The following is a 14,976-nucleotide window of genomic DNA, read 5'->3' as shown; positions in this document are numbered from 1 at the left end:
CACCCCTCTGTCATAGCTGTCTGCTCGCTCCACCTTCCATGAGAGATTTTCAATTTCAGCTTCCAGCTGGGCCTGCTGGTATTCAAACTGCAAACAGCAAAATTAGAGACGGCAACAAGAAACTGGCTTAGTGGAGCAGCCTCATTCCACAAGCTATACTTGAGGAGCAAACAAATGTGTTCTGCTGACAGCTGTGCTGGCAGAGCAGGTTTGTGCCTCCTCCCGATCTGCCTTCAGCTTCCAGGAGTTCCTTGGGTGAGCACTCCCCAACCTGCCTCACTCAAAATTAACCATGTCAGCCTAGAAACACTACAAGCCACAAATACCTACTAAGTCAGCTCACTCTGCCGATAAGTGGGTCAGGAAATGCTCCTGTGAGCAGCTCTGCAGGCAGAGCTGAGGGACTGCTAACCACTGCTGGGAGTAGGAACTTGTCCCACTGGCACAGTCAGCTCCGCAAGAACATCTGTGCACAGCCTGAGAGACTGCACATGATGCTACGGGAAGAGCTTGGATAATAGCCACAGCACTGGGACAGTCTTACCAAGGAACAAATGTACACTTGAAGCCTCAAAATATTTTGGATAAATTGCTTGTTAGTGAAAGTGCAGTGCTGCCCTGGGAAAACAACGTAACACATCGGAGGACTGAGCTGCGGGTCCACTCAAAGTGAGGAGAAAAGTTGCAAAACCATGTATGTTTGTCCTGTCCTTACCTCAAACTCAGGACTACTATTTCAGACACTCAAGTTCTGGAATTGAAGAGGGATGTCTGTCTATTCATTCATCCCAGCATGCTGCCAGCTACACCCCAAAAAGCTGTAAGCGAAAAAAGAGCAAAACATCTTACCAGTTTCTTTCTGGGACCAGACTCCATGTAGTAGGCATATGGATATGTGTACTGCAGGGTATAACGACACTGTGGGGGGCCAGAGGGGAAGAGAGAGAGAAAAGAAGGACAAGAGCTCAGACCTGGCACAGTCAGTTGTCTGCAGTCACTACAATGAGCTACCTTCTGACAAGGGTGACTGGACACTTGATGCTGGAACTTCCTACACCTTCCTTGGAAGGATCTGTACAGTTAAAGTGTAACTTTCCAGAGGTCACTTCCAGATAATTTTTGGCTAGTTCGTGGCCTAGAAAGGAGGTACTGTCCCACACATCCATAATCCCCAAATTCCCTTCCTCTCACTAGGTGTGAATTCAGCATTCTCGTGTGTAGATTCTCTTCTCTGCACCAAACAAGCCACACCTACCCACCTTTGCAAGGAGTTTTGCAGCATTTTGTAGGTATTGCCAGTCTATCCACGTTCCCAAGTTGTTCATAACTCTTTCCTGGATTTTTTCCTGGATTCGCTGGTACGTCTGTGCCTCCAGCTGCAAGCTTTTATTGTGATTCTCCCACTGCAAGCGGTGGGGAGAAGGGGAAAGAAAAAAACAGCATGAGACCAGAATACTTTTGCTGTAAAAGCACAAGCTCTAGCAAGCGGAAATCAAAGTGGGACAGGAGTCCAGCAAGGCAAAACATGCTGTGGGAAAGAACAGCAAGGCAGCGGCTCCAGTAGCAAGTAGCAGAGGCTGTGTGCAACAGACTGATGGCAGGAAAGAGCAGGGAGCAAACCCAGCTCCTCAGAACGGGAATGCCCTCTGGTTGCACAGTGACCTTGCATCTAACACAGTGGAGAGTAACAGCGATTCCCCTACTTAAATGATTTCTACAGAAAGGACAAGAGTTCAAATTAACATTTAACACGGGCTCAGTGAACTCTAACATCCACATGCACGCTGTAAGCATGGCCATTTCCCAGAGCCTGTTGGTCTAGAGAGCCAAGAATGAACACATTTATTTTATCATAGGACTTGGCTCATAGTATGAAGAATAAACTCATTTTAACGGGGAAAACAAGTGCACTGAAATGCAGCAGAATCGAACCTCTACCACATTCTCTTCTAGAGATGCTGTTCTAGAATTGCACCATATGTCCAGGTGCATTGAATCAGCTGTGGGGACAGAGGTGCTGTGACTGCAATTAAAAAAAATGTGATTATGTGACCCTTTAGGAAAGCTTTGCTACAGCCAATGGAGTTTTGAACATAACAGAATTTATTCTTTGTTTCTATAAAGACATACTGCAAGGAACTGAAGTTCCCCAATCCTGAAAGGAAATAATAGGAGCAATATCTACCTACTGCAGCAGCACCCAGCCTGCAGGAAAACAATATAGTGGCACAGGGGTAATACTGATTTTCTCTAGCACAGGGAAACACAGGAGCAAATGTGATTTGCTTTGGGGATGACATTAGTCATTTGGATGGGACTCACAGGGCGGGACTAAGTAAGAAAGAACAGGGCCTGAAAATTCAGCACAAATTCTCTTTGGGCAGTTTCTTGCACGGAGATTGCTGGCAATGACCTTTGCACCAGGCAGGGAGCATTAAAAGGCTACAGCAGCTCTGGCCAAAGAGATGTCTCCTACCCTCTCAAAATAGAACAAGTACTTCTTAAGGGCCTCCCTGGCCTGTGCTTGCTGACTCTGGTTTACAATATCAGGATTCTCTTTGTACCGACTGCATTCGTAGTACTCGCTGCCATGAGTCTTCCAGTCTCCCAGACACATCCAGCAGAAGTCTGCAGAAACAGTGAAAAACCCACTGTGATGCACAGAAAAAAACCACATCTTTACGAGAGAAAAGCTTCAGGAGACACAACCCATCTGCTTTCAGCTATTTCTGCTAAGCCAAGAAACATACATTTTGTATCATCTTGCAAAACAGAACACACCAGTGAGCCAAAAATACCAGCCTGTCTCGAAGATTTTCACTGTACAGCCTCCTGTGCAATTATGGAAAGTAAACCCTGGAGTGCTGCATTCTGTACACCAAGACCCATGCACGGATCTTGTGCTCTGCACAGGCTGTCACTCCGGGTTAAAGAAGAGGCAGGCTGTGGTCTTATTTGTGAGATGCATCCTCCCCACTGCTGGCGTACTGCCCCATGCGAATCTCTGGCTGAATAAAATACGAACAATCAAATCCAAAAGGAAACTAACTCATGCAGAAGTCTGCCCTCAGCTCTCTCAAAGAGAGAACTACCTGGGTGACTTCAGGTATCAGTGGTTAATAACACTTCAAGTTAGGAGCCACTGAACTGGGAAGAAAGTGGAGGAAAGAGAGCAATAGCAAAACCCGTTTAACGGTTTCCTGATTTCAGAGCGAGGCTGTGAATGTTCTGCTAGAAAGGAAAAAAGATGGAGATTAAGTTGCTACAATAAGAATCACTTTTGTATCACGGATTACGAGAGACTGAAATTGCTATTTCCAGAGTTCACCAGCCTTCTCGAGTGCTAGTCACCATGGTACCTTTGCACTTGCTTGCTCACCCTTGTCACAGAGCTCCATCAAATCACATCCAGTGCTGCTGAGGACCCCAAAGCAAAGGAAATGAGAAAGGACAGCAATCTTTAATCATCATCCAAATAAGGTTCTGATATTATAATATTTCCTAGCAGCACACAACACAAAGGGCCTGAACACAAGCTATCTTGCTCCAAGGCAACAGAAATTAATTCTGCCACGAGAAGATCTCTGCAAGAACAGGCTGTCACTTTGTAGGAGCACACAATGGACCAAAGACAGTTTGGCTGCTAATTGCACAGGGGTGGACTAAGAAATCCAACAGATAATGTTATGCGGAACAGTTCACAACTCCTGCAGTTTCAGCTGGGCTGTGCCTCATTATTTCTATCAGCGAGCAGAAGGACTTAAGCTGATCTGAGTAAAAAGATCAGTTCTGCCAGTATTTTCAGCTGATGATAAATACATTTACATGGAAAGCATTTATTAAGATCATTTCCACTGTTAATATTACAGCAGAGATGAACACTTCTCTATTTATTGGACATGTCAGGGAGAGGGAGCCAAACTAGCGCTGAATCAGAACCCAGCTGAGATCATAGACAATGGGGAAAAAAGCTACCACGCAAGGCTGTAATTAAAACCCTGTTCACCTTTTACTAGGGGGGGAAAAAGAGAAAATTGGCCGGTGTTGACAGTTCACCTCTATAGTATAAAAAAGAGAAGAGAACATCCCTAACCCCCATTACTGAGAAAACTGTTTTCCAAATTCTACTTACCATGCTTGCATTTGGAGCATTGCTGTAAGAGAAGACAGGAGGCACTGGTTAGTGGGAAGTGGAAAAAAAATTCTGCTTAGAACAAGGAAGATCTGATGCGTTCAGGGAACTGCTCACCATGTGATTGCAGCCTCCATTCTTTTCAATACAGATATTGCACTTCGGACACTGGGGAAACAGAAGCATTTGTTAGACCCAACTCTGTCTCTAGCAGATTTCTGGAGAATGACAATGCTTGCATGATTATTCTACCCTGGCTTCCCCTCCCTCCCCCTTTTTTTTTTTTTATATGCATAGGTGAAAATATTAATATATATACACTCTTACTCCACCAACTACTGGCAGCTCAATTTAAAAAGGAGGCAGAAAGCCAGGGATGTTACACAGCAGCATTGGATTGCTCAGCACTGGACTGCAGCAGAAAACAAGTTTGCTGCTGTTACTCCTTCTAAAACTGAAGGTTAGCATTTAGCTAACCTAGTTAACTAACCTTTAGTTAACTGAGTTAGCATTTAGCAGTTGCCCAGGTACAGGCACACGTGGCAGTAGCTTCCACAGCTACTTAGACAAGATAACCAGCTCTGTATCCTGCCTTCAACAGCCCCTAACAGATGACAACTTAGCTAGTAGAAGAGAATGTCTGACCACAGTGAGCTGCACACTTCTTTGCTCCATCAGCAGTCCACTGATGCCGTGAGGTACCAAGTTCAGGAACATTTTTTGGGTTGCATAGGTACAAAGAAGGAAGCGAGTTTTGTTGTTTTTTTATAAGTTTTAACAGCAGGTAAAATGCGTGCCACGACAACGCTGAATATAACAGAACCTTATATTTACAAATGAGCACAGCAAATACAGTGCCATCACATGCTGACATCTCTCCAGAAAAAGAAAGGTATTTAGGGTCTCTGGTCTAAGTATGCACTTTCCTAACATAACTGAAGCTTGCACCTAATTAGCACTGTCACAACTGCTATCGGTTATGGTAAAATAAATGCCAGCCGACTAAGAACTATTTTGAATTCAGGCCACAAAATTCCCCAAAGAAACTTAAAGTTCCAGTCTACAGACAGTTAATCTAGCAGTTTGCCTACAACCTTTTAAGACAATTCTACAGATAGACTAGAGTGCACAATATGTAGTACTATTTCTTTTTCTTGAGTCTAAATCTACTAGCAGTATTTCACCATCTAAGTTACAGATTTCATCTAACGCCCTTTTGTTTTCTTTGCCAAATCAGGACTATCTCCCTCACCTCGTTCACAGTACTCCACACAGGTGTTCAGGGTTAAACACCACCAGCATTTACTGACTCTGCACTTACTGCACCCTCTCTTTCCATTTGAAATACACCTTCACTGGTCATTTTGAAGCAGCCACAATTCTGCCTTTTGCCCATGGGAGGGCAGCACACCTGGCTGCCAAAGACATTCACACTAGGTCTGGAGTGAGGACGGACCATGCTGCAGGAGGGCGGCTGGACCTCCTGCACAAAACATTCCCAGCACATTCAGCTGTGTTGTATCACTGTCCTTAGAAAGCTGTGAGAATTTACAGCCTGTGAAAAAGCAGCACATGATGCTAAGTATGTACACAATTGTAGCTTGCTTCCCAGGCAGGACTAGAGGACAAGGAAAAACACGCAGGTGCTTGGCCTTACATCTTTAGTGTGAGCACTGATGTAGTTGGCTGTTTCGGAGTCATCTGCACACTTGGTGAGCCATTTCCGGATGGTAGCACAGTCTGTAGGTGCGTGGTACATCTGCCGACACTTAAAGCTTAATAGAGGAAAAAAGAAAAAGACACGTCATATCAATTTCCAGGGAAGTTATTCAAGAACTGAGGTTTTCCTGATGACCAAAATCTGGGAGGCCAAGTGAGGGTAAGGGATACAAATGCACTCACGTATTACCAGAGTGCAAAGACCAAGGCTGAGGCGCTGCACAGTGAGAGCTCCAACAAACCACCACTCTCCTATGTAGAAACTGGCACCAGGATGAGAGTGAAGAGGCCTTCTCTGTCAAGAACGTGTCTGAGGGCTGACACATCCCTCCCTACCGACTCTACCTACGCCTGCTCTAACACGAGTGTAGAGGCCTGGAGCATACCAGTGGCTTTACAAGTAAAATAACTCCAGTGACAGATATCACGCTCCTGCATTAGCACAAACCGAACAGCCCCGGGTGAGCAAGGGCTGTTTGCACGGACATACCAGGGAGCTGGGGCTCTAAACCAGTTGTATCGTGCTCCACAGGCATTCTCAACAGCAGTGATTCTGGAAACCAATAGCAGAAGGCACTTCAGCAGCCCTACAAGCTACCTTTTTACTCTTGCCCCATTTATACCTGAGGCAGACAAGGAACATTAGTGTTCCTATTCAGCAGAAATTTATTCTCCTGCCAGCCTCGAAACACAGCAGACACTCTGGGAATCAAAAACTTGTAATAAGCCTAAAAACACAATACCAGCAGATAGCTGCAAGGCCTCCACAGCCATTACCAGATTCTCTACCACTCACTATGACTGCAGCAAAATTTGTAACCTAGCCAACCAGCATATGAGAAAGGAAGATTTTTAACCCCTTTGTTACTCAAGCCCTGTGTTCCCTGACTGTCAGAACACCCAACTCCAAGGAGTTTAGGGAGCAAGGGGAAGGCTGACCACCTGCAGAAGTCAGACACCAAGTGTCCAATTACTCAAACTAACTCAAGTTACAAACAACTCTAGCAAAGCATTTGAGATGCTTTTTCACACGCTGAACCTGTTGGCAAGCAAACGGAGTAGCTCTGAGGACAGCATATAATTTCCCCATGATCTTTAACCTTTTCTGTTTCTTACCAGAAGACCTCATTGCAACGATTGCACTGCACTCGCCGGGCTTTTGGCTCCTGTACCTGTATGACCATAGGACAATCTGCACCAGGACACAGCTGCAGCTGATAATGGCTCTGTGAACATAGCAAGGTGATAAGATCAGCAACATATGCAGAAGATCAGCAACATTCCCCATCCTCATCTTATGCCCCAGAATGTACTCAGCTGCTTTCCTGTGGTGGCTGTTTCCTCCCACTTACTGAAAAGAGGTGACACCACTCTTTCATACTGCTTCCTTGTTTCTTTACTTTTCCCAGTCTGTTCCCAGTAACCAGAACACTTTCTGCACATTTAACCTTAACCATGTATATCTTAATATCAATAAATCTCACATAAAACGTTATTGAGCAAACCAATCCAGTTGGTCCTTCACTAAGGTGAGGGACTTACTTTTCAGAGCCTAAAATAACTGTGGCAAGAGCAAGGAGGGCTTTAAAACTCAGACTTAAGTTTGAAGTTCTCAGCTGAAACACTCTGAGAATTCTACTTGAGAAAAAGAGCCAAGCACTAGCCAAGCAGTTACTGGGTGACCTTACAGCAGAATTTACTTTGGCAACCTGCTAGAGCATTTTGTCAGTGAGGCTGTACCACAGGAGCACCGACGTCATGTTTATGAGGGACAATTCTGCTGCAGTTACTGCATTTCTAATCAGAGATGCAAGGCACCTCAAACAAAATTTCTGCAAGTCATTGGTGAATTAATCCAGGGTATTTTAAGCCTGAAAAAGACAATACCTCCACATAGTCCCTGAAGAGGTAGCGCCTGTATTTGTCTTTCAGCTCTTCGCTAGGCAGCAATGGAAACACAAAGTCTTCTGGTGTCCGAAGTAGGCAGTCCTGAGCCATGCAGGAGACCCCTGAGAAAACAGCGTTTCAGCACAGTGCAATTTGTGCTAAAAGGAGCAGAGACAGAGATAGCATTCAACACAGTTTCCTAGGTGCCATCTGTTGTTGTGGCAAGAGGGACACAACTGTGAAACAGACCTAGCAAATCTATCAGGGCTGCTGAAAAGCTGAAGCCCAACTGTCTTCAGGGAAAGATGACAGGGCACAAATGTATCCAGGATCAGTAAGTGTTTCAACTGGGATTCACAAAGTCACACACTTGGAGCAGAAAATTGCATGTTACTGCCACACCAGAAGGAATGACAGGACACAAGAAGCGCAAAGCAACTCTGGCTACTACTGGCTTCTACCCAACACAAAGGGAACAGATGTTTGCATCCACACTGATTCCCAGGGCAATGCAACAACACATCACCTGAGATGCAATCTCAAAAGGCAGAAGATTTGCAACTTTTAATTTGCTACAGTCACCCTGTTGAGATCACAAAGGGGAGGAGAGCAGCAAATGGATCTCTGGACTTGCAGGTTTTGTTAGGCGGGAGGAGAGCTCTCCAGGTGGTATGCCAGTGCTCACCAGGGATTCTGGTAAGACTGCTAGTTAAAGTTAGGTTTGTCACAAGAACCCACCCCATTTTCTCATTACTGAGATATTTTAGAGCAGTTCAGCCAGTCATCTGAAGAGCAGCCAACATGTAAAACACAGACCCACTACCATACCCAGCTCAAACTCACCAACTCCGACGCCATCCTTGACAAGCACTGTACAATGCTGCTCCCAGCAGCTGCGACAGAACTGGTGCTGACAAGCCAGAGAAAGCAAGTTCTCCTTCCGGACAAACTGCATGCACACTGCGCAGTGATGGGAGGAATGTACCATTGCCTGCGAGAGACAAATCAGCGTTATGGTGAAAGCATCCCAGCTCCCCTGGCGAATTCTCACCTCATCCACAGTCACTTTCATCACCTTCACTGGGACAATGGTCTCAGATGAGCTCCAAGCCAGAACAGGTTCCTAAGTGACTGGCGTGCTGGGGTGCTGCACTGCCCCAGCAGTCAGCCCTTCTCATGAACCTCTTCAACCTCATGGAGCACAACAGATGTCCAGTCACTGAACAGCTCCTGCCTCTTGTCCAGTGCTACCCAGAACTCACCTTTACTTTTCTAGTTCTTACTTTTTCCTTGTTTGAAAAGTGAGAAAAGAAATCTTTGTGTATGTCCTTTCCTGCATTTACTGATATTCTTTGTTAGCTGGGTCAGACTCGATCACTGTTCCACAGGCCATGACGAGCAGCTAGAGCTGGAAGCAGGCTTAGCAATGCTCTCTTCCTGGACAATGATTTTGGGTACCGTATTTGATATGCAAATGAAGGTACAGCACGTAGAGAGCTTATACAGAGAGAAAAGGTTGTTCACAGACCATCACAAAGGTCAGGGATCTTCTCACATCTCTTATTTTCTGCCTACGCTACATTTGGCAAAATAGGCTTCATCTCTCCAACTGAAAAGGATTAGAAGGTTTGTTTCAAGTCAGGCATAATTCTACTATTGCTTCACCGGGAAGCCGTCTGGTCTCCCCGTGGGTAGTGCAGAACTAATCCCTAGACAACAGATCCAGCCTCTAACACATTTTGGCTCACCCTTGGGACCTGAAGAACTAAGTCTAGCACAGCATTTAGCAAAAGGGCGGCTCTACAAAGCTGTTAACAGGACTTTATGCTCCTATTTCCCTTTTCACAGAGAAGCCATATAATCACTTTTCACTGCTTAAACCTTTGCTACTCTTTGAGAAGCTCGTGCAAGGCAGACGTCAAGCTGCCATGCATAGCTCCGCATGCCAGAGACACGGAGGAGCAGCAGCATGAGTGCCCAGCCACATGACCAGTAGAGCTTGTTTTGTAGCATGACCACATGAAAAAGAAATAAAGCAACTTTGTTCTAAGCAGCCTCACTTACGGACAAAAACAAAATTCACCAACTCAGCAACTGCGCAGATCAACTGCTCAACTCGAGCAGCAAGCACACTACCTAGAACTTTTGCAAGCCATCCCTCGGAGCTTTTCTCTGAGCTGTCCCACTGTAGCTTCTCCCTGTACGGTCAGTTGCTCTACAGTATGAGTGTATGTCCCAAAGAGTCCCCCCAAAATACCATCATTCTGCACTAGGAGCCGAAGCACAGAACAACTAGCCCTAGCACATGCAAAAAGACTGTACTGTACTGCTATCAAACCAAGTTTGTCAAGCCTTAAACTTTTAGAGGAAAGAAAGTGTCCAAGAACACACGGAGCCCTGGCTGCAGAACACAAGCTGGGGGTTCAAATGTCATTACTGACTGGCTCAGCAGAAACACCACTGGGAGATTTGGCTTAAGCATCCCCGAGCAGAGCAGTGGAGCCAACTTAGCCATCTCAAGACAAAAGATGTATTCTAGCCACAGACAAGCACTGCTCACTCTGTGCAGCCAGAACTTCCCTTAGTGTCTTTTACAGAGCGAGCAGTATCAGAAGAGGTAGCCAGGCCCATGCACTCTGCTCCTGCCATTGTTTATCATCACTCCTGCCAAAAATAATAGCTTAATTTTCTTGAGACAAGTAATTCTTGAACACAACCTGCAAGACAACAAACAGCAAAGCTGCTGCTTACGTTAGACACTTCTTGAATGCAGTCTCATTTAAAAAGTAAACCCAGCACTTATTTAAGGTGTAGGACCTTGAGTCTGCAAAGAGTTAACATGGGACAGGCCCATTGGTAATGCACACCTCCGACAAGGTGGGTCGGAGGCAAGGGAAGAGACCAAAGGCAAGGGAAGACACCAAAATAGTCAGCATACTTACATGTTTCGATGAGGTGGGCTGTACTCGTGCTTCTACTAGCAATTGGGCAGCATTAGACTTGTGCCTGAAAAGGCAATTAAATAATGATCAAATCCATTTCTGAATACATTTTGCATTGTTAAACTGGTCCTTCTCACCTGAATAAACAGCAGGCTCTCTGCAAATGGTAGTGGAGGTGTTGATGAGGAGCACGGAAGTGTGTGCTGTGTGAGGCACCCTCACAGGGTGAGCTGAACTCTCATCACCACAACTTTATGATAGTTTCTTCAAAATGTTGATTAATATTTCCCTTCTATTCCTCAATAGATATTTTGCTACAAGTGCCCTCCCACCCCGAGAAATTTTTCTGAAGTGAAGATTTTTCTACCCACACTAATATTTTCACTCCTCGAGTAGTCAAACCATTGTCCATGACAACACACTCCAGCGAGGCTCCTGCCTGCCTTCCATTCCTTTGTAAAATCAAGCTGTCCTGGTTAGGTCTCACTTTGGCTGCAGTCTACTACCTAGCTAAGTATTTACTTTATGACAGATTATCACCCTTTAGGCATATGAAGCTGTCCATCAGCAGCCTTAGAATTAAACAGGTCTTGCTCTTTGTGATTTCCATTGCAGAGGAATGCTTGCATTGCCAATAATAAATCAGTGAATTCAGGAATAGAAAGCAGCGTCAGAGTTGGGACTAGGATCTAAATCTTCCCTCTCCACAAGCATTTTTAGGTGTGTTTAGGGATCTTTAATTTGATAATGCTACTTTATACCAAGACAGAGGTCTGAGGACCAGATCAGCTGGAGAAAACTTGCAAAGCCACAGCTTGAGAAGTAAACCCTTCCTTCCCCAGAGTTCCTCTTGTTTAAACCTTGTTAACCTGCAGAATCGCTCTGAGCTGCTGTGCAGGAATCTCACCCTCCACATTCCCCAGGGAAAAGCTTTCACAGGATGCATGGTAACCAACGAGCCAGTTACCAGAGATGCTGCGACAGTATCCATACGTGAGATGCGTCTCCCATACGTTCTCTGGATGAAGCTGCTGGCTAACAGGGCCAAAAATGGCATGGCAGAATGAGTCAGGCTGATGTGCTCTCTATTTTCAGACAATGTTCAGTTCTGAGCCAGTATTTTCTGGAGGGGCTGCCAGACAGCAGTGCCTCCTGACACACTTCCCGCATACATTTGGGCAGAGTCCGAAGCCTCCTTTTGAAATCAGCCAGAGGACTCACTGCAGTGTGACACTGTCAGAGCAACAAAGGGGCTGCACTTGTTAGTTCTCTCACACCATCGTCTGCTGCTCTCCAAATGCCAGTCAGCTTGGAAAAAACCTCACATTCAGAGGGAGCAAAAATCTCGAAGCAAACGTACTAAATTGTACATCAGCATTAGTTCAGTGTTTCTTTATGATTTATGGCTCATATGTTCCAAACAGAACATATGTTAGCTTTATATTTGTTAAAATAAATATAGATGCAGCTCTCTCAATCTGCTATCTCATTGTTTAAGCTGTGTGCATCTCCAGGGTTCCCAGCGTGAAGATAATTCCTCAGACTGAAAGACATTTGCCGACACTCCCCTCTCCCTGTTTACAAATTCTTTACAGGCAATGCAGCCTCAACAAAACAGCATTTCTCCTCTGCTCCCTGGCACGGCACTGCGGCCTGCTTTCAGGTCCAAAGACACTTGTCAAAAGACACTACAGGAGGACTCTTGCAAAGACAGGGGGAAAAGCACTGAGCACTGAAGAAATAAGATTAGTTACACTTACCTTTCCAAAATCTCTGAGATTTGCCAGTGGAAACTAACTAATACAAGTTTTGCAACAGCATGTGACACCTAGGTTAAAAAAAAAAAGAAAAAAAGTGAGGTATATTTTGAGGACACATCTCTGCTCAGGACTATGATGTTCTTATAAGACTAATAAATTGTACAAACCCAGTAAAGCAGCTCAGTGATATCAAATTCCCATTAAACTAGTAGACATAATTTCACAGCCAGTATACCTGCAATATACGGGTTGGAATGAAGCATGAATGTACCAAATTAACTCAAATATTCATCACAACAGCACAGAGAAGAAGGAATAGGGAAATCAATGGATTAGTTTAAGTAATCCTGGAAGCCCAACATCGAGCCCTAACCGTGGGCACCCGTTGAGAGGCTCAGACCGGACTGGGCTCGGGGTCCTTGAGAAGTGCCCCACATCGGCCCCGCAGGGCAGGCTGAGGCTGCTTACAGAGCTGGAGAAGCAGCAACAAACTGCAAGCACGGACATGCTCTGTCAGCACAGGGTAGGGGGAAAAATAATATACATATATACATAAATATATTTTCCCAAGCTTTCGGTGTAGAAAAGAAAGTTGTTGTGCACTGGAATAGACTGGGGTTACGGAAAGCTCCTCTGACAGGGACTATTTCCATGCAGACTTGCTCACCTTACACGGGCTCCTGGCAAGCACTAGCGCAGTCCATGCTAGCCAGAGCAAGTGCCTGAGCAGCCTCTAGAATCCTGCCACACGACATTTGAAGTCATGTTACAAGGGTACAAGCGAGCAAGTTCCCCTTGCTTCTACGGACCGGTTCCTTTCAGGAGAAAACAGCCTGGTCTGCTCGCACCCACTGGGACCACAAGCATCCGCTGGGCTGCTGAACTTTACCCGACCTCTGGACCCTTCATGCCTTGATCGGGCTCACGGAGTCCAAACAAGGCAGGCCTCCTGCAAACACAGCGCCTCTCCCCTGGATTTGGGGAGGCTCCTGAGCCGACCTCCTCGCTCTGCTCTGTTTGGAGCGCCTGAGCAAGGCCAGAGCTCTGTCTCCCCCACTCAGAGAGAAGCTATCACCATCACATCTCTGTCTACCACACATTCAGAAAACACAATTTCTTCCATCCCAGCTGCAGGAAGAGATCCATTTTTTTCTAGAGAAGCTGCCAGTCCCAGTCACCAGCCAGAAAGCCACATACCACCTCAAACCCTGCTGCAGGTGAAAGGTGGAGCCCGATGCACTGGTAATATGGCCATGCAACAACCCCAGCACGGCCCCACAGGGAAAAACTACCTGTGGCTGCTGCCTCTGCGAAACAGACAGGCTCTGCACACCTACTGGCAACGTATCATTACCCTTCTACAACCAACCCACTGCAGAGGTGCAGTTTCACAACGTGACAGACCTATTCCTGCCACCTCTGCTTTCTGATCCACCCAGGGTCATTTTTCAACGTTCAAAGAAACTTCTTCTAGAAGAACTGAAGCACCAGCTCATGCTGCCAGAGACCTGGGAGGTGACTTGCCCCGGCTTCACCAGCAATGGGATGCATGGAGCACACCCCGGCAGCGCTCACTCCCAGCGCAGCAGCCTTCGATCAGCGGCAGCGTGGCACCTGGCAGACACGTGCAGCCTGCTCCTGTTTGCATGGACAAAGTGCCGCTGCCTGTCTCTGACAGGTTGCTTCAAGACCTCCGCCTGGCAGACCCAGGCAAGAGCTTCAGCTCGGGACAGACACCTTTGACTTGCTTGTACGAGGAAGACATCTGCATTTTGTTTCTGTAAAACAAACAAGCATCAGGAATGTGGTCTCTACAAGACCAGCTTCCTGCGAATGCAAACCACATGCTAATGAATCATTCTCTAACAGTAACTACATTATTTCTCGGTAGCAGTAAGAACTACCATCCTGACAAGAGGAAAAAAAAAACTTAAACGGGAAGCTCATCTGTAACACATGAAAATGAGTAGTTTTTGGTTGGATTTTCACAGCCTGAGGTGCAGCATCCGTCGCAGCACCACGACTCCAGGAACAATATACGGAGCGACTTGTTCCCAGAGGAGGAACCGATCAACAAGTCCCTCCAAGAATGAAAAATTACAGAAATACAAACAGTAGCGCTTATATCTAACAAACTGCCCTAACAATGAAACATTTTTGAGACACATTGTTAGGTAAAACGCAGAACTAGTGTTCTCGAAAGATGCCAGGTTAACAGATCTGGAGATAAGTCTATCATGGAAGAAATTTAAAATCAAGACGAGTGATTCTGCAAGGCTATTTCTTTTTGTTCCAGAACATGCTCCAAGGAAGTCCCATCACAAAGAAATTCCTTTCTGGCCTTGGCTGTGAACCCAACTCCTCACAGTGGCCAAACTTTGCTCCCCACCTGCACGCTCTCTTGTTCTTGGTAAGGGATGAAAAATAAAGCTTCTGCGACCATTCCTGTTTTGCTCCATCTACAAGCCCTGACCAGACCAGCTGTAGTGCCAATCTTATTACTCGCATCATAAAATCACCTGAAAATAAAAGATTT

The 14,976-nt window shown here is 45.8% G+C and overlaps 1 protein-coding gene across 2 annotated transcripts in view; it reads right to left on the bottom strand.

Annotated features, from left to right (window-relative positions):
• ARIH2 (ariadne RBR E3 ubiquitin protein ligase 2) overlaps window positions 1–14,976 on the bottom strand; it is a 30,257-nt gene that overhangs the window by 1,832 nt on the left and 13,449 nt on the right. For both annotated transcript variants that reach the window (XM_080606792.1, XM_080606793.1), the window contains 12 exons: window positions 12,441–12,508; window positions 10,681–10,744; window positions 8,582–8,729; window positions 7,739–7,860; window positions 6,968–7,077; window positions 5,790–5,907; window positions 4,250–4,300; window positions 4,133–4,154; window positions 2,477–2,628; window positions 1,260–1,403; window positions 850–918; window positions 4–87 (listed from right to left, as the gene is read on the bottom strand). In XM_080606792.1, coding sequence (XP_080462918.1) covers window positions 4–87; window positions 850–918; window positions 1,260–1,403; window positions 2,477–2,628; window positions 4,133–4,154; window positions 4,250–4,300; window positions 5,790–5,907; window positions 6,968–7,077; window positions 7,739–7,860; window positions 8,582–8,729; window positions 10,681–10,744; window positions 12,441–12,508 — 1,152 coding nt within the window. The remainder of the gene's footprint in view (window positions 1–3; window positions 88–849; window positions 919–1,259; window positions 1,404–2,476; window positions 2,629–4,132; window positions 4,155–4,249; window positions 4,301–5,789; window positions 5,908–6,967; window positions 7,078–7,738; window positions 7,861–8,581; window positions 8,730–10,680; window positions 10,745–12,440; window positions 12,509–14,976) is intronic.

This window comes from Anser brachyrhynchus, assembly GCF_964034855.1.
Source record: "Anser brachyrhynchus genome assembly, chromosome: 10".
In the NCBI taxonomy this organism is placed as follows: domain Eukaryota; kingdom Metazoa; phylum Chordata; class Aves; order Anseriformes; family Anatidae; genus Anser; species Anser brachyrhynchus.
This window is presented reverse-complemented; position numbering and strand designations above follow the sequence as displayed.